We start from the raw sequence: 25,326 nt of genomic DNA, 5'->3' as shown, positions 1-25,326 counted from the left end.
AAGCAAGACCGCAGTGCCTAAGCATGCACATTTTCTGAGCATTCTCTCCCCCCCCTGCCCCGCCCTGTCATGCTGGAGAAGACGAGGAGGAGGAGGAGGAGGAGGAAGAGGTCACTGTGAGCCCTGTGGGAGGCAGCAGTCCTGCCAGCAGGGGGGAAGAGACAGCCAAACGAGATTGGCTTTATGGGATGCAGATTAAATGAAGGAAGAGCTGGTGGTGTGGAGAGACCGACCAGGAACTGGGGCAGTCGCACGTCACGGTGGCTTTAGCTGAGGTGTAAGGTGCATTTGCGCTAATCCAGATTGCCCGATTGTGAGGCTGTGCATATGTACACACACGTTTTTGTGCCCTAAGAAGGACGGGGAAAACCTAGACTTTTGCCCCAGTCTTTCGGGCTCTTTCCTCTCCAGACAGAAGATGCCAACAAATGGGATCCACCAGGTCTTGAAGATCCAGTTCGGCTTAATCAATTCTGATAACCGCTATCTAACGGCAGAGAGCTTTGGCTACAAGGTCAATGCCTCAGCACCCAGCCTGAAAAGGAAGCAAATATGGACCCTGGAGCAGGATGGAGACAGCTCTGTGGTTTTCTTGAAGAGCCACCTAGGTAGGTACTTATCTGCTGACAAGGATGGCAAGGTCTCATGTGAAGCGGAGAAGCCGGGAAGTGATGGGCGTTTTATCATTGTCACTCAATCGGACGGGCGCTGGGCCCTCCAGTCAGAACCCTACAAGCGTTTCTTTGGTGGTTCTGAAGACAGGTTGTCCTGCTTTGCCCAAACCATCACTGAAGCTGAGCTCTGGGCTGTACACTTGGCCATCCACCCCCAAGCGAACCTCTTGAGCGTTAGCAGGAGAAGATATGCACACCTCAGTGCCCAGGAGGATGAGATCTCCACTGACAGTAACATCCCGTGGGGTGTGGATTCACTCATCACTCTCACCTTCCAAAACAAGAAGTATTGCCTGCGAACCTGTGACAACCGCTACCTGCGCAATGATGGTACTCTGGTCAAGGAGCCAGACCCCCGTGCGGGCTACACCCTGGAATTCAAGGCAGGCAAGCTAGCCTTCAAGGATTGTGATGGGAAATACCTGGCACCCATGGGACCTACCGGCACTCTAAAATCTGGCAGGAGCTCCAAGCCGGGGAAAGATGAACTCTTCGATCTGGAAGAGAGTCACCCACAAGTAGTTTTCATGGCCTCCAATGGCAGATACGTCTCCATCCGGCAAGGTAAATCCACTACCTTTCTGTTCTATGGAATTACATATAGTCAAGGACTACCCCTCTCCTTTCTTGAAAGCTAGAATATAGGTATCTACTTGTTTGTCTGCCTTGTAAAATGGAAAGGAGAGCAGGGGGTGGGGGAGATGGTGGTAATAGTCATCATCAGTTTCCTGATGTTTCTTTGCCTTTTATTTTCGAGACCCCAGTCTGCCATTGACTGCCTGATCTTCATGTGCATTCTACAGAGGTACAGATAGCAAGGAACAGATAGAACTTATTTTATAAGATGTAGGACACCCTTCCCCAACCTGAAGCCCTCCCAGTATTTTGAATTACAGCTCCCATTATCCCTGACTACTGGTTATGCTAGCTAATGCTGATGGGAGTTGTAGTCCAGAACATGGGGAGGGGCAGCAGATTGGGGAAAGTCAGTGTTCAGTGTAGCTTCTCATTAGTTCCCACTAATTCACAGATCCTTGTTTGTAGTAGAGGGCAGGGACGGTTGTCCCAGTTGTATCTGAGAACACGAGATCATGTGAGTAAGAGATGGGAGCAGGTGCAGTGGTGGACAAGTGTGGAACCGGGTTGCCCTGTGTGTGAAAGGAGGTGGGAGGTCCATAGTTTTGTTGTGGCCTCGATGGCTGTGGGTCAAAGTGGAGGTGCCTCCAGCCCACATGACAATCAGTTCTGAGCCTGGGAGCATCACAACCTCACCAGGCAATCTCACCAATTAAAGAACAGAGACAGCAGCCAGATCTCTTACATTCCAAGGATGAGGGGCAGAGAAGAGTATAGCACTCACTCTCCTGTGATGTCACTAAGGCTTGCACAATGGCTGCATGGATAAGACATGCACCTACTGGTCTCTGTTCCTTTGCTGCACGTGACTGGAAAACAAGCAAGCAAACCCTTGGATGCCACCCATCTGTTGTGAAGTTGTTCTGCATGAGCTCTGCTTAAACGAATGGGATTTGTAAGGGGACTTGCCAGCAACTCTCATTAATTTCAATGGCATGTGGACAGATGATCAGCTCATTACATTTAACTTCCTTCTGTGCCGTTAGGCAATGGCACTTGGATCATATCATCCAATTCATTGCTGTCTTTGGAATAGGAAAAAAAAACAAATTGATAATCCTCCTCTTCTCAGCCAGTAGAGTGTCACATATTTTGCTTTTCCTATGTTGCCTATAGCAGTGGTCTTCAACTAGTGGGTCGTGACCCAAAAGTGGGTCACGAGATCAGTCCAGAAGGCTTGCGGCAAAGCTGTTGCTGCCATGTTGGGCAATTGCAGAATTGTCCAGCTGCCTCTTGAATGCCTCTAGTGTGGGAGAGCCCACAACCTCCCTAGGTAACTGGTTCCATTGTCATACTGCTCTAACAGTCAGGAAATTTTTCCTGATGTCCAGCTGGAATCTGGCTTCCTGTAACTTGAGCCTGTTATCCTGTGTCCTGCACTCTGGGGTGATTGAATAGTGATCCTGGCCCTCCTCTGTGTGACAACCTTTTAAATATTTGAAAGTGGGTCCCATGTTACAGATTGGGAGTCCGAGGTGGGTCTCGGGTCTGGACCAGTTGATCGCTGGCCTGTGGCGTGCCTCTAGAGGTATCCAGGAAAAGAGACATTTCTGTCCCCCTTTTGCTTCACTGCAAAGCAACAGTTTGTGCCAATGTAATTCTCCAGGCCTAATCAAATCCGTTTCCCCGTACTTTCTTTGCAATTCTTTAAAAAGGGACCAAGCTGGTGGGCAACATTTGGGGAACTGGCAGTCTCTAGTTTGGTATCCACCTGCCACTAGGGAACCTGACCAGCTACCTCTTTAAATATAATCTGCCCACCATCTCTGAAGGGGCTGTGTTGGGTGGCCACGTATGAATCACCAAAAAGGAGCACATGTATCACCCAAACACACACACACACACAAATATCACCGCATAAAATTTGTACATGATTATTTCTAAATTTGCATTCATTGACATTAATTAGAACATACAAGTTAACATGTATAGATGCAAATTTAGAAAGAATGATTATTATAATTTAAATAGAAATACAGTACAACTATCATTGTGGGGAAGGCTGTGACCAGGTGTCCTGTGTCCCTTGCCCAAACTGCTGTCCAGGTGCAACTTTAAGGCCCGGCTCTTCCTTCTGAAGGTTCTTTACACATTGGATCTGGACTGGGCAACTCTTCAAATAGAGAATGCCTTCAAGATAGAGGACAGTCCTCTGTAAAGGAAGATGACTGGCCACCCTTCACATTCATTGCTCGAGCTGCCAGCTCTAAGTTGCCTGTTCCTATGACTCCACTCCTCAATCATTAAGTATTGTAGGACACCCCCCCCCGCTCCCCTCAAGTCCAGTGGATGTCAGAAAGGCCTGTATGGGTTAGAGAAGGCCCACAAACCCCCCCACCACCATACAGCTTTCTCATATGGCTCCAGAACTGAGCCTTATATTATATTATATTATATTATATTATATTATATTATATTATATTATATTATATTATTTATTACATTTTTATACCGCCCAATAGCCGAAGCTCTCTGGGCGGTTCACATATTACTAAAGTGGCACATGTTTCCATCAGTCCCCAAACAAACAAAACAATTTAATCGGCGCCCAGACAATTCATGATAAAAACACTTTTATCATTTTTACATTTTTACATATTTTACATATTTTTTACATATTTAAGCATTTTTACAGCTTTTTTGCAAGAGTATTTCCCTTTTGAAATGATTTCCAGGAGGAGGTTTGTTTCTCTCTCTCTCTCTCTCTCTCTCTCTCTCTCTCTCTCTTTAACTCTTGTTTCCACTTCTCTGAATGAAAACTAGCTGCACCCCAATTTCCCTGTGCTGTGGTGGAACGGGGAACCTTTTGATGAATGTAGAGTGCAAAGATTCCAGCCTTTAGCAGGTCAATCCTATACATGTCCACTCAGTTCAATGGGGCTTACTCCTAGGTAAGTGCGAACAGAATTGCAGCCTCAGAAAACATAACTTGGTAGCACACTTACAATAACTAAAAAATCCCACTCCCAACCCATTTTCGTAACAGCGACATACACTGTTTATGAAAGATAAGCAAGATTGCACTGACTGTATTTCAGGTTGGGTTGCCATCTTTTATGTTCCCCCTGTTCCCTGTGCCTTTAACAGAATTCTGGCACAGGCATTTCAGCAAGCCCAAGTTTTTGCCATCACTGTATCTCCATGACAAGAAAAGCTTTGCCTGCTTTGTGTGTCGGGCTGCAGTTAAAGACACAGGAGCAGGGTCAAGGGCCTACCATGAAACAGAGTGAGACAGCCAGCTCAGGTGGCAGATGCTAGAGGGGGGAGGGAGAGGTGGCAATATGTTTGAGGACTGAGCTGTGTGTGTGCCATTCACAGACTGTCCCTGTGCCTCCTAAGCTAGCCTGTTGCCCTCAGATTCAGTGGGAGATGCTTCCCTGTCATCAATGTTGAAGTAAGATTCAATGACCAGTCTGGTGGGCTTCTGCACATGGAAGCAGGGGCAATGGTGGTGGTGGTGGTGGGGGGAGACACTATCTTGTTCTTTCCTTCAGGCAACACAATGTCTTGGGTCAGCCCTGGCAGGGCCTGTAAAAAAGGGGGAAAGCTGGTAAACCTTACTGCAAATATATTAATCTGGCATAATTTAGGTTCTACACTATGAACCTAGGGGTGCTACATTTTTTTTAAAAAAAGAAAAACTGGCCATGATCCTGTGCCTTTAAAACAGGAAGAAATTAAGCACGTGAAACATTTTGTGACGAGGAGATTAACTGATGAGGAAATCCATGGGTGGTTCTAGTTTTTTACCCTGTAATCACCCTGCCTCCAACAAAAATAGGATTTTAGGAGGGGTGCAAACAACATCATCTTCCTTTTATAATCCTCCCGTGTTTTTCCACCAATTCCTCTTCCGCCTTTTTTGCCACCAGAAAAAAAAATATATGAAGGAGGAAAAGTGGAATTGTGCACCATGCCTTTTGACTGGAAGCACCTTATCTGCTTCATTTCTGATGTCGGGTTGCTGTCAGAACAGCGCAGGAGCAGGCAAAAAGAAAAAGAAAAAAAGCTGGCAGCCTTATCTGAAGCACCAACATAGTTTAGAATTATAAGCACACATGTAGATATGCATTAAAAGATGGGTGGGGGGACACGGATGGGGACACACATACACACTTTGTGCATTATTTAATTTAACCCTTTGACTGCCTGTATTAAAGTGTGGCTGAATTTAAATTTTGGTGTATTCCTGCCCATAGGTGCTTATCTGGACTTCATTACTGTAATATATTCTGTGCCTTTTCTCTCGGTGAATATTTTCTTAGCTTCCCCACAGACTTACCAATTCGTTGGACAGAAAGAGGGACAGCGAGAGGACAATTGCTATTTGCATATGTTAATTCATTTCAATATGTGCATATTTTAGTTTCCCTAGCATTGAGAACAAACCTAAAAAGAGTCAATTGAAAAAAATTAAAATATAAAATCTCCAGACAGAAAAAAAGAATGATGAGACTGATTTAAACTTCACTCCTTCACCCAGAGAAAAATGAACTGAGAATGTGAACCATTATTCTTTTTAATGCTTCTTTTTAAAGTCATTTTTCACTGGCTAACTACACCAAAGAAGTGCATTTTTATTATTAAAATGAATATATATGTGCACACATATTATTCTGGTTGCTTTTTCTGAATTTGAAATGTGAATGGGAAAGATTAGCGTTCTAGGAGGTCCAATACATGTGAAAATATTGAAACACAAGGCATCAGGGCCGCAAGCGTACACAAAGTGCACATCCTCCTACCATCACCCTACCAGAGTCTCACCAAGGAGGTGAGACTCTGAAAAGGAGGGCAGGGCTCCTGCATCTTTAACAGTTGTATAGAAAAGGGAATTTCAGCAGGTGTCATTTGTATGCAGGCAGGGCAATATAGCCTCTTTAGCTAGAGTGACCACATACAAAAGAGGGCAGGGTTCCTGCAGTTGTGATGAAGAGGGCATTTCACCAGGTGCTGCATGAATACAAATGACACCTGCTGAAATTCCCTTTTCTATACAACTGTTAAAAATGCAGGAGCCCAGTCCTCCTTTCCACCCTAATTTGCAGTCTAGATTCTACATTGTGTGGTGAGACTCCTGCAACTTTGTAGATTTCTTGGCTGTGAAGCTCAAAGGCAGCCAGTATTGAAGTACATAATCTCTCCCTTTTCTGTCTTTGACAGGCAGGAGGCTGCTTGGTCTCTGAGTTGGAGGAGGGGCATATAATGATATTCTCTTAAATCTTAACTGCTTGCCCTATTGCCAGTGATTAAGGGTGCAATCCTATGCATGTTTAGACAGGAAAAAAGTTCTTCAACTCCCAGCATGCTGGCTGAGGAATGCTGGGATTTTCAGGACTTTTTTTTCTGTCAACAACATGCATAGGACTATCCGTAAAGTGTCTTATGTGTGCCCACACCTCCACCACCACCCGCCATAAGCCCAGGTGTATATGTTTCGCTGGCATGCCAATCAGCGGATGCATTTCCACTACTGCCCATTGCAATGAGATCTTGAGAATCAAACGTGCAGATGAAGACGCCAGCTTCTTGAACCTGTCAGCAGTCATCAGCTTTGCACAAATTGCCATTTCTTAGGGAGCTTAAAAAGAAAGAAAGAAAGAAAGAAAGAAAGAAAGAAAGAAAGAAAGAAAGAAAGAAAGAAAGCTTTAGCTTCTACAGCAGCCTATAAAACATTTTGAAATGTGCATGCATTTAAATAAATTACCATATGCAAATTTGATGATGCAATGGGAGATTCCTCTACCTCACTGCAGGGGGAAAGCTTGCTCTGGAGAAATGAGGACTGAGCAAACTGGTGTCCCAAACTGCCCCCACTTTCACACAATACTTTCCTTGTGATTCATTAATACAAGCTTCCCCAAGCTGGTGTCTTCTAGCTAGATGTTTTGGACTATAGCTCCCATCAGCCCCTGTTAACATGGTCAGTGGTCAGGGATTATGGGAGTTGTGGCCCAAAACATCTAGTGGAACCAAACACATGGGAGCTGAAGAAGTGACAGGTGTAGGGTGGCCAGTTGACCTAATTTACAGAGGACAGCGCTCTATTTTGGAGAGCTGTCAGAAGACAGTCGTCTATTTGAAGGTGCCCTCTTTTTGATGGGATGACCTGTTCCAGTATAGTTTAACACCAAAGAACCATCAGGAAGGAGTGCAGTGGCCTTAAAGTTGCCCATCAACAATTAGCACCTGGACAACAGGCTGAGCAGGCACACAGGTAACCTGGTCAACTGAGATGCCTTGTATTCTATTTGAATTACAGATAGCATTTCTAAACCTGTACCGATGCATATAAATGTGCTGGTGCAAATGTAATGCAAATGTGTAGTGCCCTCTTTTGGGGTCATGCAGTTCCTCTTTTCTGTCAATGCATAAGAGGCCATTCTAGACAGGTGTCAACAGGATGTGCCACACTGCCAAAGGAACCTGAGGCAAGGCGCCTCTCTCCCCAGAGGGGCCTGCATAATGTAAGGAAGCCAAAGGGCTTATGAAGCCACATTAGCCCACTCCGTCACTAGACTAACCCATTCCGTCCCAATTTCTGGGAGAGAAGGGCAGAAAAAGTCCCGAGGACCGGCATGTAATGAGGTCCCCATCCAAAGGCAGGTACTGAAATTTGCCCCTCAGGATTAACTCGCATTTTCCATTTTCTAGCATGACACAGGCAGAGAAGGGAACTGAGGCCAGTGCCTTCCACATCAGCAGTACCTGCATAATGTAAGGAAGCTGATGTAGTGGGGTGGTCAAGATCATGGGCTGGGAAATTCCCAGTTCAATTTTCAGCGCATCTTTCATAAACTCACTGGATGGCCTCAGGCAAGTCACTCTCCTCTCAGCTTCTACCCTACTCCCTCGTTATCTGGGGATGAGAGCTACACTACCAGCCTGTTTTGCAGGTTGTCATAAGGATTATCGAGATTAGGCCTACGAAGTGCTGCAGGGAAGACAAGAAAGCCATAGGGGTTACTAGTAAATCTGTCCGGGGGGGAAATCTAACATTGGCAGTGCTAAATCCTGGGATTTGGCGATGCTGAGCAGCCTTCCCCAGCCTGGAACCCTCCAGATGGTTTGGACTACAATCTCTATCACCCCCAGCCAGCAGGGCCATTAGTCCTCTTAGCTGGGGATTATGGGGGCTGTACTCCAATACACAGCCTGTGACGTTACCCACATTTCTATTCCCTTAGGTATGTCTGCATGAGTATGTCTAGAGAGAGTACGGGATGTTAGACTGAGTGGGTGCGGCTGGTGATGCTGTGGAAAGGGGGGGAGGGGTATTATTTATTTATTTATTTATTTATTACATTTTTATATCGCCCAATAGCCGAAGCTCTCTGGGTGGTTCACAAAAATTAAAACCATAATAAAACAGCCAACAGGTTAAAAACACAAATACGAAAGTATATTTATGGGGGAGCTGAGTGGTCTGAGGTGTATGTGGTTGGTGATTGGGTTTGGAGGGTAGATGGGTTTAGCTGTAAGTGTTCTTGTCAGGAGTTGTGGGAGGAGTGAGTGGAAATATGTTCCTAGGGACTAAGGATTGTTATTATCGGAATTATTACTAGAATTCTTAAGAACAGGCAGGATTTGAATAGAATTTGAAGGAACTAAGAACTGTAAACAACAATAAACATTTTCTTTCTTTATTATTATTTTTTATTTTATTTATCATACTTATACATTTTCTTTATTATGCTACCATAAAACCACATGTCAGCTTAGCTGTTGTCTCCTGCTCTATTGGTTCATAAATAAACACATTACATTAAACCTTCAGCCCGCTATATTCACAGAAGAGCCTTGTCCAAACCTCCTTACCATTTCCCTCTGCTATAAGGGAAAGGTTATGGGTTTCTTTTTACCCCTTCCTTAGGTATTTAAGTGGTAGTGCTTAGACTGAGGAAGGTGTGCGCGTCAAAGCCTGGTGTATGAGGTAGTGGCGTCACACAGCCCTCTTTCCGGGGTGGGCGGAAGGATGTTTTTTTTTCTGAACGCAGGTCCTTTCCATCCAACAACCATGCACAAATCCAACTCTGAGGTGGAAATCTAAGACTTGTGAGGGTGAGAGAGGGCCCTTTTCTTTTGTCACTCAAGGAGGTGCAGATCAATCTGTAAAATAGGCTTCACACATTTATCCATCCTTAGAAATTAATAAGGTTCTTTACTACTGTTACGGATTGGAGGGCAGGGGCAGCAGGAGTGGTGGTGACATAGCTTTGGATTCAAGCTGTTAGAAAAGAAATCATTTGTTTAAATCTTGCCTCACTGGCTAAATGTCCTTTGGCAAGTCACTCTCATTAAGCCTTAGTTCCCCAGCTGCAACATGGAGATAATAGTGGCCTACTTTACAAAGTTGTTGTAAAGGATGACTAAAACAATGTAAAGAAATTTTAAGTATTTAAAGCGCTAAATAAATGTGTGAATACAGCTGTACCTGACTGTGTGTCCCTCTTCCAAAGGTTTATTTGCACATTATAGATTTTCATATATTTTATGTGCACATTTTCAACAATTCTTAGAGACTTACTTGCTCACCCTGGCTTTTCTCAGCCATTATCTTGTCTAAATGTTCTTGCACTTTTATAACACTATATTGTTTTATCATTTATATTGTAAACCTTTTGGGATTTTTAAAATGGGAAACAGTATATAAATATTCTAAAATAAATAAATAAATAAATTCTGTTTGTATATTATTGTATCAGTGGGCCTTCCCAAACAATACATTTACAGTTAACTTAAAGAGCACGGCTCTTCCACACGTCGTACTGAAAGCGCTTCCATCCGCCCCCAGTGCACCCCGAAAACGATCGTGTAGCTTGCCTGTAAAAGAGACGAGGAAGACGCGTCCTTGCCAGCGCCGCCACCCACCTCCCTCCTCGCCCGCCGTTCATAGGATTCTGCTATCTTCCTTCAAGATAGCAGCTGTGGGGATAATGGATTTCTGGGAAAGGGAGATTCTTCCGGTAGTTAGCAGTGCATGTGCCTTGCTAAACTTGGATGCTGTATATGTCATCCATTTGTATCAGCATCCAAAGCCACATATACTGCCACATGGTGATGGCTTTAAAAAGGGATTAACACAAAAGGAAGGCACGGTTACAAATAAAGACAACCGAAAAGTGCTAAAGAGCATACAACGGATCTGGTTAAACTATGCTTTAATGTTTATGCTCATTAATGCATACATTTACGCCATATATTCCATATGCCATATACTTATTTGGCTCTTATTTCCTGTAGGTTACACTTGTGCATAAACATTAGAGTCTAGTGATTGTACTATCTCAGTTATGTGCTCTTTAGCACTTTGCGTTAATCTTTAAAAAGGGATTAGACAAATTCAACAAAGGCTGGTCTAAAAGTGGCTATTAGCTATGATGAATCAGTCCTGCAACAAAATGTTGCAGTGTGGAGTGTTCTTCAGCACCCTTGTCCAAGATACTCCATTCTATTTCCTCTCCCACCTGATTTTGTTTTTTCCTAAAAAGAGTCAGACAGGCAGCATTCTTTAAGCACCAAGTATGCTTGAACTCACCGGGCTGTTTGGTGGTTCCTCCACCTCCCACTTAGGATATTTTTCTAAAGACTTTTTGTACATCTGCAAACCTTGAGGTTCCTCCAAGCCTGCAGGAACCTCCCACTTGAGAGTGGGTGTTGCTGTTTTGTCTACCTAGGCAACAGCAGACACAGCTTGAACATTGGAAAGAAAGGGAATAGGGCTACCAAAATGGAACTTCCATGTTTAGAGTTGCTATGTCTCTGAGTACCAATTGCTGGTGTGGGGGGAAATATGGGTGGGTGTGGAGGACAGATCGTTTCCTTCATGGTGTGTGCTTGTGGACTTCCTTGAACCATCTGGCTGGCTACAGTGAGAAACATGCAGCAGGGATCTTCTGATAGGCAACTGTTGAATGGGCCAGTGACATCATTGGTGATGAGTGATGCAACTCACACACTGCCATTTTGTGATTTTTTTTAAAAAAAAATGGTGGCAGTGTGGAGGTGACCATATGGAACGGAGGTCAGGACTCCTGTGTCTTTAACAGTTGTATAGAAAAGGGAAATTCAGCAGGTGCCATTTTTATGCATGCAGCACCTGGTGAAATTCCCTCTTCATCACAACAATTATGCTTCAGGAGCCATACTAGAGTGACCAGAAACAAAAGAAGGAAGGGCTCCTGCAGCTTTAACTGTGGTGATGAAGAGGGAATTTCACCAGGTGCTGCATGCATACAAATGGCACCTGCTGAAATTCCCTTTTCTATACAACTGTTAAAGATATAGAAGCCTAGTCCTCCTTTCCATATGGTCACCCTATAGCAGTGTGCTTCCTTGGTGTGCCACTGCAGCATGAAGCTCTCATTCAGAGCTACTGGTTTGTGTATGTGTCTGTTTATTGAAACATACTTTTCCATATGAGTAGAATAACAGAATTACAAAGAAACTTGAAAAAATGGGCCCGTTCAGATGCGTATTTACGGCAGGTGGGCAGGGGAATCACGGAGGGAGAGTAGTAATGGAACTATGACAAGTGGGTCTGCCACACGATTGCAGAATTGCACCATGGCCCTGCTACCCACCCCCTTCCATGGTTAAATCACTTACCTCTACGCGGTTTACTTGCGCAGACCATCATCCTCCATGCACTGACTATTTACCCAACAGCCACTCTGTTGGGTAAATAGAAAAATATGGCCACCGACCATAGAAAATGTCCATGGCAGCAAGAGTGTTTCCGGAAGTGGCAGCCGCTCTTGCTGGCGGATTATGGTCACTGCCATCCCCCGCCCCCCCCCCCCCCCCCCAGCGAAACAGGCAGGACTACAGGGTTCCCTTCACATGACATGGAACCACTGTGGAAGCCCACTAAACATCTTGCAGAGGATGGGTAGTGGAAGTCGGTACTCTGCCCACCACAGGGAGGGAATTTTGTCTGCACTTGAACTTGGATGATTTGAAACTGCCTAAAGGAAACAGTGGGTTGACTTCTCAGTTCCTAAATGATTCCCTCTGTATCCCTTTAATCCCAGCCGTCTGCACCATTATTCTCCCCAGTCTTACTCTGCCAACTGTACCAATGTCACTCAGCCTCAAACAACCACTTTATCTCTTTCAGTATGGTTATTCCACTTTTTAAGTTCAGTCATAGCTTATCTTATGCTGATGAAACCTAGCAGTGCTTGTCCCTGCAGTCAAGAGGAAAACGCTTGAACAGGCTAAGAAGCCGGTCTCTTCTCCTAGCACCATTTTGGTCCTTGTGGGCCAACAGATATTAATCCTAGCCACAACCTTTCTCTACTTTTCTGCGAGGTCCGGGTCATACCGACTGGGATTGCTGCATCCCAGAGATATCAATACATTGGCAAGCGCCTTTCCTTTGTTGGCAATGAGTAATGGCCAGCACAGCGGCTCACAGTACTTCTTTGCCTGTTCCAAGCCACTTAAGAGCTGGGGACGTGGGCTGGCAAGTTATTAATAGGGAGCCTGTGTGTCAGCCAGATGGAAACAACAGTAATCAGGTTAATGAGGCCAATTAAAGTGATTGTTTGAGGATTTGCTTGTAACACAGCAGTAAGGGAAGGGGATGCCCATGGATCAGTGCTGCAGGAGTTAAGTCTGGGTGTTGAGCATTGTGATGTGGCCATCATTTCAGGGGGATAACAGGCAAGGTCCCAGCCCTTTCAGTTTGAAGGATTATCCAGCTCTCTTGTAAACGGCAAATGCTTCATTGACAGCTGTGTGAATTCATACGACTCCACCACTCTCACAATGAGTGTTCCCCCCCCCCCCCCCGGCAACATGTACTAGGAATCCAATAGAACTAGTTTGTGTGAAAGTGTCACTAGACAATGGACTCAGGCAAGCTGGAAACATTTAGCTTGCCTATTAAGCATTGGCTGTGGAATCTACTGGAAAATCAATCCCTTCAAACAAACATGGCCAACCTCACCATGAACAGTGTGAAGCAGTTGCTTCAGGCAGCAGATTCCTTGTGGCATTAATGTTTAAACAAATGTAAACACCACTGGCTGTTAAGGAGTCTACTGTGTAGACCAGGGCTGGGCAATTTGGGGTAGAATCCAGTTAAAGTCCTTTTTAGAATAGACTCATTGAAATGAATGAGATTTATGTTAGCCATGACTCTTAATCCCATTCATTTCAATCGGTCTACTATAAGTAGAATTTCAGTTGGGTTCTACCCTTGGGGCCCTCAGACGTTTTGGCCTACAACTCCCATCAGCCATAGCCAGCATAGCCAATGGTGAGAAAGAACAAAAGTTGTAGGCCAAAACATCTGGAGAGCCACAAGTTGTCCACACACAGTGTAGTGACACCCTTGCTCAAACAAACTAGTCTGATTTGATTCCCAATGCGTGTCCGTGTGTTCACGTTCAAAGGCAAGGATGCAATTAAGATTAATAGCGCCTCTCCTTCCCCGACATAACATTCCCAAGACAGTAAGGAGAAAGTATAAATATCTGCCTAGCTTTGTGAGCTCCCCTGAGAGAAGAGCCGTTCATGGCAGGTCTGAGTTGTGTGGATGTTCTGTGTCCAGAAATTTCAGCCTGAGGCAAGAGGACTTCTCTTCCCCATTTAAATTATTTTGGCCCTAACTGTACATGCACTTTTAGCATGCTAGGGTGGTATTCCTAGCCCTGGTTGGTAGAGTGACCATATGAAAAGGAGGACAGGGCTACTGTATCTTTAACAGTTGCATAGAAAAGGGAATTTCAGCAGGTGTCATTTGTCCGCATGCAGCACCTGGTGAAATTCCCTCTTCATCACAACAGTTAAAGTACAGGAGCTATACTAGAGAGACCAGATTTAAAAGAGGGCAGGGCACCTGCAGCTTTAACTGGTGTGCTAAAGAGGGAATTTCACCAGGTTTTCCATATATAGAAATGACACCTGCAGAAATTCCCTTTTCAATACAACTGTTAAAGATACAGGAGCCCTGTGCTCCTTTTCATATGGTCACCCTACTGGTGGGTACAGATTTATCTATCTATCTATCTATCTATCTATCTATCTATCTATCTATCTATCTATCATGATCATGAAGAGCTCAAGGTGGCTAATGATGATAAATTTATAAATTAACCATTTTAAACATTCCTTATAATTTAACACTAAAACAGGAGCAAGAATTTATTTATTACATTTTTATACCGCCCAATAGCCAAAGCTCTCTGGGTGGTTCACAAAAATTAAAACCATGAGGAACATGATAAAACAACCAATAATCTAAAACCTCAAATACAAAATACAATATAAAAAGAATATAGTAGCAAGAAAATATATTTAAAAATTCAGGGACAATTAAAGCCAATTCTATTAAAGGTGGTTGGGCGGTTTACCACCCAACCACCTTCCTAAAAAGGGAGGGTTTTACCAGCTTATTCAAGGCCATTACATAGGAGGCAAGAGAGGTGTCCCTTAGATGGGAGCTCAAAAGCTGAGGCACAGCCATGGAAGAGGCTACCCTGCTAACATTGCAAGTGTTGTGGCCGAGGGCCTGATGTACATGAAATCTCAGGCATGTGCAATGCTAAAAAGGTATGATCTTCTTGCCTGCCTGTATTCACATTTAAATTGACCTCAAATTTGAGGACAACACTCCTGGGCAAGCTGGCAGCAAAGTGCATTCCTCACTAGTAGGATTCAGATTACTCCATTTGTTTGTGAAGAAGTGCCACAGAATCTCTGATCCCAGACAACTAAAATTGCGTTCTGGGCAGGATAAGGACTAGGAGTTTACATTCCAGCCAGCCTTACTGTAGAGTTACAACCTGATAAACAAGGTATTGTGCAGATGTGGCCACCCATTTCATCACATCAAGAATGGGACGCTACAAATGTGTGGGCATATGGGGTTGAAATGACAGATGATGTGGGAAATGCATGTGGAAGTTTCCGAACATTTTTGCTTTTACTTTACGGGAGAGTTCTCATGCATTCAGTGAATATGTGAGGCATTTGTTCAAATGCTCCTTTAGAGTTAATTCCTATCTTACCACAACACTGCGGAAAGTGCTCCCTCTGGGCTTCTCTGTACAGTGCTCCAGTGAGGTTGGATACGTGAAATATATGAGAAGGCAAATAATATGGCTCCTTCCAACCTGAGCATCACCTGACTGAGGAGTGCAATATACAGGTAAGGAGAAACCACATCACATATGGGACAGCAGCTGTCTCTAGCTCAGACAAGGCACTTAAACAAGGCACATAACATCTTTTACAGGTAGGCTTAATGATGTGGTTGGTGTGGAAGGTACAGATGATCCACATGGCAATACTGTGTGCCAGGCTTTAACTCCTGCCTTTAAGGGCAGCTTGAGGTACCCGGAAGTTTCAGGTTTGGTGTGGCAGGCAGGCACCACAAGGATCTCTTGCAGCTGTAAGATTCAACTGTAAGCTAACGCATAAGCTCAGCAGCATGTGGTGTAAATGAGAGACCAAGGTAATGAAGGACAGCTTAAATCAGTCTTACTCAATTTGGTCCCCTCCTGACATTTTGGACTTAGGACCCAAAATAATGGGTATAAGTTACAGCTACCTAGATTTCGATTAAATATAAGAAAAAACTTCCTGATGGTAAGATCTGTACAATAGTAGAACAGTCTACCTACGGAGGATGTGGATTCTCCATCTCTGGAGTTTTTAAGAAGAGGCTAGACAGCCACCTCTCATGGATGGTTTAACTGGTTTTCATGCACATGGCAGAGGGTCCAACTCCACAACTCTATGATTCTATGACTTCAACTTCCATTATCTCATCCAGCACAGCCAAAGGTCAGGAATGCTGGAAGTTGCATTCTAAAACTTCTGGAGGGCATCAGGTTGGGGAAGTCTGGATTAAATAAGTGAGAATTAAATAAATGAAGGACATTTGAAATGTTTGTCCCTCACTCTCATTTGGTGTTGCTCAGATGAGATTGAACAAGTGAGATGTGCAACAAGAACTGTTCTACAAGGCATTTATAGTGTACTCATCATTCCTTACTCACGGTTGTTTACGGGTTCCTTAGATGATGTCATGACTCTCCAGTTTCGCTTCTGTTTTTAACAAGCACTTTTGGGTGGGGGGCAGTTACAGCATGTTCTCCCTTAAGAGCCTGCCCATGCCCTGAGTGAGATCTTCCAGAGAGGCCTTTCTCTTGGTCCCACCACCATCACAGGCACGCCTGGTGGGAACGCAGGAGAGGACCTTCTCGGTGGCTCTGGAACTCCCTTCCCAGGGAAGCTAGACTGGCTCACTCCTTGCTATGTTTCCAGAGGCTGGCAAAACATTTTTTTGTTTCGTTTTGTTCCAGCAGGCCTTCGGGGAATAGTCTGGAACTCTACAATGAATATTTATGCATTGGATTTTTAAAAAATTGTTGTATTTTAAATGTTTTAAAATGTTTTAATATTGCAATATGTTTAATTATATTTTAACTTGTGTATATTTATATGTTTTATATGTTTTAACTGTACATGTTTTAATTTGTAAAGCCACCTTGAATCCCAGTATTAGGAAAAGGCAGGAAAATAATAATAATAATAATAATAATAATAATAATAATAATAATAATAATAATAATAGATGGAGTATTATTTCTGAAAGGGAAAGAAAAGTTATTTTCCTACTACTGTAATTGGACTAATCCACTATAGCACAGTGCCACCTAGAGATTATGTAGCAGGAAACGGAAAGCTCTTTGGGTTGAGCTTGGATCTCAATTCTGCAACAAAAGGAATTTGATAAAGCAGATTTACACCCTTGTGTAGAAAAGCTCAAAATGTCATCATTTTGGAGTGCTCCTGTTCAGGGTTTCAGCACCACACAGGACCTTTTCCAGGATAACCCCTCCTGCCAGGTTTTCTGTTTTACTCAGTCCTTATTGAGATGGGTTTGGTTCCCCCCCCCCCTTCACCATACATGTGTTTTGCACTTCTGTAAACCTCAGGTTTCCCCCAAGCCTGCTAATACCTCACCCTTGTGCTTGAATGGTGGCCATTTTGGCTTCATAAGGATTCATAAGAACAAGGTCACTATTAGTATATACTGTATTTCTTCGATTCTAAGACGCCATTGATTTCAGTACCACCAACCGAAAACAAAACAAAACCCTAAGACACACCCGCAATTCTAAGACGCACCCCATTTTTAGAGATGTTTATATGGGGAAAAAAGTGTGTCTTAGAATCGACGAAATAGCATCCTTCCTCAACCTGGTACCCACCATATGTTTTGAACTTCAACTCCTATCAGCCCCAGCCAACTTGAGCAATGGCCAGGAATGCTGGGAGCTGCAGTCCCAAACATCTGGAGTGCACCAGGCTGGGGAGGCTGGTATATTTCAACCTGGGTCAAAGGCTAGCTTCTGTCATGGACTACTCTACTGGGTGGCTTAGAGCAAATCACTATGTCCAAGCACCAGTTCCTATCTATCACATGGAAATGAAAGTGATTTACATCACAGGGTTTTTGTGAAGGTGCCAGGATTCGATCATTTTTGTCATTTTTGTCTGTCTCTTCTGCCAAGACGCTTGTTCATGCACTGGTTATTTCTCGGTTGGACTACTGCAACCTTCTTCTCTCTGGCCTTCCTTCTTCTCACATCAGTTGGTTTCTGTTCACCACTCTGCTGCTAAGATTATCTTCCTGGCTCGCCGCTCTGACCATGTTACTCCACTTCTGAAATCTCTTCATTGGCTTCCAATTCACTTCAGAATCCAATATAAACTTCTCCTGTTAACCTTCAAAGCTTTTCACAGTCTAGCTCCTTCCTATCTCTCCTCTCTCATCTCACACTATTGCCCCGCTCGTGCTCTTCGCTCCTCTGATGCCATGTTTCTCGCCTGCCCAAGGGCCTCTACTTCCCTTGCTCGGCTTCGTCCATTTTCTTCTGCTGCCCCTTACACCTGGAACGCTCTTCCAGAACATTTGAGAACTACAAGTTCAATCGCAGCTTTTAAAGCTCAACTAAAAACTTTTCTTTTTCCTAAAGCTTTTAAAACTTGATGTTGTGCGGACCTTATACTGTTAGTTTTACCCTACCCTGTGCCTGCTTACCCTACCCTGTGCCTGTTTGCATTCTCTTCCCCTCTTTATTGTTTTACTATGATTTTATTAGATTGTAAGCCTATGCGGCAGGGTCTTGCTATTTACTGTTTTACTCTGTACAGCACCATGTACATTGATGGTGCTATATAAATAAATAAATAATAATAATAATAATAATAATAATAATAATAATAATAATAATGAGATAAGTCTGGATTACCTATGCATTGCCCTAGACCTTCTGGAATATTAGCGAGGAACAGTTAGCGAAGACTGGTTAGTGAGGGCCAAACTAAACATGAAACCGTACACACAATTAGCAGTTGCTTGAATGGCAAGCACAGTGCCCCAAACCAAATTGGGACCCTGGTGGAAGGTAGAGGGTCTCTAATCCTTGCCCCGTTGTGTCCTCAACCAGTTCAGAGATGGCTCAAAGCTGCTATTTACTCTTTACAATGAATACTTCACGCAGTTGTTAGTTGTGTGAATAGTATCACATTTTAATTTGTCCCTCAGGGTGAGAAAGAGAAGGAAAATATAGGAGGAGAGATTTTTCTGTTGCCTATAGTCTCTGGATTTACTGTTAATTATTACTGACCACATTATTGGTGTTTTTTTTGGGGGGGGCGGCTATTAATAAAATATGTTTAGCATTTATTTCTCCCCCAGTAATTATTTACATGTTGTCTATCTCCTCCACCACCGTGGCTGAAGTGTCTCTACTTGAACCCTCCTTGCAGGTCTTGACATCAGAGGCCTTAACAGTGATCAAGCAGGGAGTGTGGTGAATTTAAATGATATGAAAAGGATGTCCTTCCTTCTAGGTGTCAATGTCTCAGCCAATCAGGATGAAGAGACACACCATGAGACCTTCCAGATGCAGATTGACAAAGAGACCAAGAAGTGCATCTTCCACTCCAACACGGGCAACTACTGGACCCTGGTATCACATGGGGGGATTCAAGCTATGGCCACTGAAGTGTGAGTTGGACTGTGTCCTTGTTTCACTTAACTATTCAAGACTTCAGAAGTCACACTACAGTTTTTGTTAGGGATCATGGTGAAAGGAGAAACCAGGTAAGGAAGAAACAGCCACAAGACTTAGCGTGAGTGCCTATGGGAAGCCCCATAAGTAGGACATGAGGCCAATAGCCCCCTCCTGCTGTTGTTCCCAAGTGACTGGTATTGCGAGGCATGAAAACGTAAGAAGAGTCCTGCTGGATCAGACCAAGTGTCCATCCAATCCATTTCACACAGTGGCCAACCAGCTGTCCATGGGAAGCCCACAAAGAGGACATGAGTGCCACGGCACCCTCCCACCTGTGATCCCCAGCAACTAGTAAACAGAGGCATGCTGGCCCTAATACCGGAGGAAGCATATAGCCATCAGGACTAGTGGCCATTAATAGTCTTATCCACCATGAATTGGTCTAATCCCCTTTTACAACATCTAAATTGTGGCTTGTGGGTTTTCTGTGGGCAGCTGGTTAGCCATGTCTTATGGCGGCAAATTCCACAGTTTAACCGTGCATGGTGTGAGGAAGTACCTCCTTTTGTCAGGGGCAGTATGCTTCTGCACACCAGTTGCTGGGAACATGAGTGGGAAGGTGCTGTTGCACTCATGTCCTGCTTTGGGGTTTTCCATGGACAGTTGGTTGGCCACATCTTGTGGCAGTGAATTCCATAGTTCAACAATGCACTGTGTGATGAAGTAAAAAGGTTGAAGACTTCTGGTCCAGCACTGTCTCTCTACAAAGGGAGAGAGAGTGTGGTTTGAGCACAGTGTTGCAAGACGTACAAGAATTTTCACATAGGTACAAGAATCTGGGACCTCTGTATGAGGGCTCCATCACACCAGCGATTTAATGCACTCTCGCCATGCCTGGTGTGTGGTTTTGCAGCACGGTACTCACATAACACCATGCCTGTCCTGCAGACACCCAGCCTCTTCCCCAAGCTTTTCCATCTTTTCTTAGAACAGGGGAAGTCTGGACTATTTTCCCCAAGCGCATTTAATGCACCTTGAAGCCTCCATGTAGTGCTGTCCTCTTACTTTTTCCTTTGTTGTGCTTTGAATGGAGTCTTGATGACAAAAGGGGAGAGTGGGGCAGTTCTCCGCTAGCACTCTGTGTTGAACGTTCGAATGAATGGACTTTTTACTGCTCCAACCCCACCCTCCTTGCCTGCAGCTCCCTCATTTTTAAAGATAAAAATATGAAACTTTGGACCTTGTGAGCTCTTAAGTAGAGCTTTAAGCATGCCGTGTTAATCAAATTGGTTCATCCCTTGATTTTTAAAGAATTTTTTAATTCCCCCCCACACCCCCTTAAATTGTTTCCCTGATAGTCCACCAATGCGAAAGTCCACCTGTTTGCATTTGTGGAGGATCTATTTTCCTTTACTTTGATCATGCAAAGCTGTGCATCTCCAGTTCATAAAACAGAGATCTGCTGGTTCCCTTATTCAAGAGTAAATCCCAATGATTTACATTTACATCCAAGTCATTCTAAAATCCAGGGCATGCTTCCCTTTGAGTAAACCCCATTGAACAGACAGACACTTACTTCTGAGTAAACACGTATAGAACTAACTTTTAATAGTGTGGTTGCTCAGAAGCATTTTTTTAATGTCTAAAAAAGAAAACTAGAAAGAAGTGTTCTGCAACCTATGCTTACTTCTGAGGTCTTCTGTTTCAGCAATTTTGAGATACAAATGAAAGTAGGGAAGGTTTAAAAGGGGCCTGCACAAATTATTTAATGCCCTTAAAGTCACACACTCAAAGCTGAAATGGGTGTGATGTGAAAGATCTGTGACTGGACCTACAGATGGTTTCCGTGTTATTTAATATTTGTTCTTGTGAGAAACATTCATTTTATTTATTTATTTATTTATTTATGTATTTATTTCATTTCTGTATCACCCAAGAGCCGATTGGTGGTTCACAAAAGTTAAAACCGTAAGCATAAAATATAGAGAAGCGTATAAAATCACAATATAACCACAATCCCTGCATCTGTGTGAGGGACACCTGGGCAGCTGGTGGAATGTTAAAATGAGCCAAACAGGGCCAATCATGTGGATCTTTTTCACAGAATCTAATTCCGTGGAACAGACGTGTGTAATTCACCCCCTTTCATGTTAAATGTACTTTCAGCTGCATGGGAGCTGCTAAGACAGGCATGCTACCAATGCAGTTGGAAGAACATGTCACAGGCATCTTAGAGCCGAACTACTTGAGACAGTGGAAGAGCCAAGACTGAGTCTCTTGCAGGACTTTTAGACATTGAAAGCAACTGTGGGACAGGGATGAATTAGACTGGGGCTGCAGTGCAGGGAAACCCACCATGGAAAGTGCTGTTTTGTCTTGTGGAGGAAACATACAGGAATCCATGTTGGTATCAGTTTTCCCCCTGCAGGGCAAGGAGACAATTTAGATCAGAGGAGACAACATGGGGAGAAAGGGTTAAGCCTCCACTCCCCCAGTGTCCTGACTCCAATCTGATTCAATCCTCCACCCCACCCACCCTGCATAGCAGGGGGGTTGTTTTTTTAAAATCGGTGAGCCAATCACAGATCTCCTGCCATCTCCTCTAATTGTGCCCTCGCTCTGCCTTTAATATGCAGCAAGGGTTGATTTTTCCCCCTTTTTTACAGGAAGTCTGGGAGCACTTAAGGACTCTCTAATCCAGAAAAAAAAACCCATATGAACTGGAGGTTAAAGCTGGACGAATGCAGATTAGAATAAAGCAACAGGAATTTATTTAACAGAGTGTAGTTAACCCTTGGATCATCTTTGTAGCTACCACTGAAAAATTGTTTTATCCAAATGCGTTCAGCACACTTAATCTGTTGCTAAAAAGGAAGGGGGGCTGAGTGCGCTTTGCTGAGTCTCCTTGAGATGAGACTCAGTGATATCCCCTGACCTTGATATGAAAGAATCTGGAATAACAGAAATGAGGATGAATAGGTTGCAACAGAATGTGGCGGTTTTGTAGATACCACCGTGCTCGGAGTGCAATCCTGTGCAAGTTTATGCAGAAGTAAGAACATAAGAAGAGCCCTGCTGGATCAGACCGAGGGCCCATCTAGTCCAGCACACTGTTCACACAGTGGCCAACCAGCCATCGGCCAGGGATGAACAAGCAGGACATGGTGCAACTGCACCCTTCCACCCATGTTCCCTAGCAAATGGCCCATATAGGCTTACTGCCTCAGATACTGAAGATAAATCCCATTGATTTCGACTAGATTTACTCCTGTGTTTGTGTGGGTGTAGGGTTGCAGCCAACGTATGACATATCTAACAGGGAAGAAAGAGCAGAAACTTCGGGAGAAAACAAACACTTTCCCCTTGCTGGTTCTCCCATTGACCAATGTCCTCTATCTCCCCCACCCCACCCCACCCCGCCTTGGCTCTCCCAGATCTGCCAGCACCATGTTTGATATTGAGTGGCGTGGTCGCCGTGTTGCCCTCAAAGCTGGCAACGGCAAATATATCTGCACCAAGAAGAATGGGCAACTGGCAGCTGTCAGTGACACCGTGGGTGAGTCTTACCACTGGATCCTGGGGATGAGTCTTCCTGTTCCCTAAATTCCAGAGGCTTCTGCCAGATAGACCAAGAAGCATGGCCTGTGTGTTGTTCTAAAGCAAGGGATGAGGAACCTGTGCCTCTCCAAGTATTGCTGCCCTACAAATCCCTTCAACCCTGACCAGTGGCCATGCTGGCTTGGGCTGATGGGAGTTGTAGTCCAACAGTATCTGGAGGGCCACAGGTACCAGCTGTCTTATTGAAAATGGTGGCTTAAAGTGTTAGGAAAGCCCAAGCCACACTTGCTGGGCTTCAAGAGAGTGCCTAGATCCAGGGTGTTGAACCTTTTTCAGCCCCAGGGCCAGCTTCTATTGAGAAGCTCTCAGGGGCTGCATCCCTGTGGAGGGTAAAAGGGGCGGAGCCAAAATACCAGCCTATTGCAGCTTAAAGCTCTTACTGCCAGCAACTAATCCTTAGAAGCATTTCAACCTTTTAGAAGGGGGGGGTGAGTGCAGACAAGCCAGGAAATAATTGGTGGTTGGGGGGGAAAGGGGTGTGGTCATTTGGGGAACCCCAGAGGGCCGGATTGGGACCCCTGGAGTTGTTCCTCCTTTTGATCATTGCAACCTGCTTGTTTACCTGACTCTTGCTCTAGCCCACGCAACGGTGCTAGCGGTGGTGAGGAGAGGAGGGGGTGCCACTGCCTACTTGATCACAAGCTCTCTCCCTCTCAAGCAAGCAAATGGCAGCAATGATGAGAAGGAAGAGGAGCAATAATAACTGGTGACAATGGTGGTGAGAAGCCAGACTCACTGATTGAAGGAGGCCCAATGAGGGTATCTTGCGCAAGGACCTTCAAAAACCTGGAACAGGCATTGAGGCCACCCATAACCTTAGAGCCCTGCCTGGAAGGAGGAATTGAGCCCAGCCTGATCCTACTTATAAATCTCTCACCAAAAAGCAAACACATCAGCCGCAGAACTGCAAGTGCAGGTTCTTGGAAGTCCGTATGCAGCTAGGAGAGCAATCCCTGCACTCATTCCGGCTGAGGCCGGGGTCAAATGTATTCACCGATGCCCATTTTGGATTCCTAGCTCTCCACAGTCCCATTAGCCTCAGAACTCACTGACCTGCAGTTATCTGACTACAGGGGAGGATGAGGAGTTTATTCTCAAGCTGATCAACCGACCCATCCTGGTGCTTCGTGGGTCGCATGGCTTCGTGTGCTACCATCGCAACTCCAACTTGTTGGATGCCAATCGCTCCATCTACGACGTCTTCCATATTGTCTTCAATAATGGCGCTTACCAGATCAAAGGTAGTTGGCTGCACACAGGGAGATGTGGGGGGCTCAGGGAGGGGAGTTTGCTCATTTTCTTTATAGTGAAATTTAATTTTGGACCATACATTGGAGGGATGCTATATGCACATTTGCTTTCCAGATGCAAACACAGGCACACCATCCTTCCATACGTCTCTGGAGCCCAGATGTTCCATCCTGTTGTTCAGCACAGCAGTAGACACCCCAAACTATCAGAATACTTGCATTCTCCCCACCCAAATGCAAAGTCCCTGGCAATTTTCACACTAAAGGCCAACTTCTCTTTCACACACAATGTACTGGAGCTTCCTGTTCCCCATAGTCTGATTCAGCTTCTTCTGCACCAGCTCTGCTGGCTGCGGATGCTGAGAGTTGTAGTCCAACACATCTGGGGGGCACCAGGTTGGGGAAGGCTGTTCTGGACCCTCCGCCAACTCTGGGTTAAACTAGATGTTGTGGTGACATTCTCATTTATTTAAGCCCAAGTCTGTCCTAATCACATATAAAGCAGAAGGAGTGTCTGTTTGATAGAGGCATACGCATGAAGGGAGCTGAACTCTCCCCGCTACAGTCTGTCCCCCCAGGTTCATTGTACCCTTCGTTGGGCTCTGATACTTGAAGTGCCAGGAACAGCAGATGGCAAGGAGACAAGCCACAGAAGCAGGGATGGTTCAGCTCCTCTCACCCCTTTTGTACCTGACATCCTCCCACCTTATAATTCATTTCAACAAGGGGCCTGCCACCGTCACTTCTAGTTTGGGCCTCTGCGTGTGAACTTTGCTTCCTCCGAGGCCTAATCCACATGCAGCCATGTGGAGACAGTTCCCCTGTGGCAAGGTTTGCAGCATGATTCTGCCATGCTAGTTTATATACATCCCAGTGACTCCTGTGTCTTCCGTGCTCCTAGGCCTCGGGGGCAAGTTCTGGTACGTGGCCAGCAACGGCACCGTCTGCAGCGATGGCGAGATGTCCGAGGATTTCTTCCTCGAGTTCTGCGAGTGCAGCCGCGTGGCCATTAAAGGGAAGAATGGCAAATACCTTCGAGGCGACCAAGCAGGGACCCTGCGCGCTGATGCCGACCTCCTGCTCCGCGCCACACTCTGGGAGTACTGA

At 44.8% G+C, this 25,326-nt stretch overlaps 1 protein-coding gene across 1 annotated transcript; it reads left to right on the top strand.

The window, feature by feature from the left end:
- Window positions 1-418: 418 nt before the first annotated feature.
- FSCN2 (fascin actin-bundling protein 2, retinal) lies at window positions 419-25,326 on the top strand. Its single transcript, XM_063123188.1, has 5 exons — window positions 419-1,238; window positions 19,188-19,344; window positions 22,786-22,907; window positions 24,043-24,210; window positions 25,121-25,326. Exons 1-5 carry the CDS (start codon window positions 419-421, stop codon window positions 25,324-25,326), a joined length of 1,473 nt encoding a protein of 490 aa, XP_062979258.1.

Source organism: Elgaria multicarinata, chromosome 3 (assembly GCF_023053635.1).
Source record: "Elgaria multicarinata webbii isolate HBS135686 ecotype San Diego chromosome 3, rElgMul1.1.pri, whole genome shotgun sequence".
Classification (NCBI taxonomy): Eukaryota; Metazoa; Chordata; class Lepidosauria; order Squamata; family Anguidae; genus Elgaria; species Elgaria multicarinata.
The sequence above is the reverse complement of the archived record's forward strand: the minus strand, read 5'-3'. Positions and strand labels throughout refer to the sequence as shown.

What these genes read in the sequence shown, in the direction of transcription:
- FSCN2 (XM_063123188.1), top strand. Translation starts at nt 419, where the DNA reads ATGCCAACAAATGGGATCCACCAGGTCTTGAAGATCCAGTTCGGCTTA. An exon ending in AGCTGTCAGTGACACCGTGG is followed by an intron (nt 22,908 to 24,042) that starts GTGAGTCTTACC and finishes ATCTGACTACAG; the next exon opens with GGGAGGATGAGGAGTTTATT. An exon ending in TGGCGCTTACCAGATCAAAG is followed by an intron (nt 24,211 to 25,120) that starts GTAGTTGGCTGC and finishes CCGTGCTCCTAG; the next exon opens with GCCTCGGGGGCAAGTTCTGG.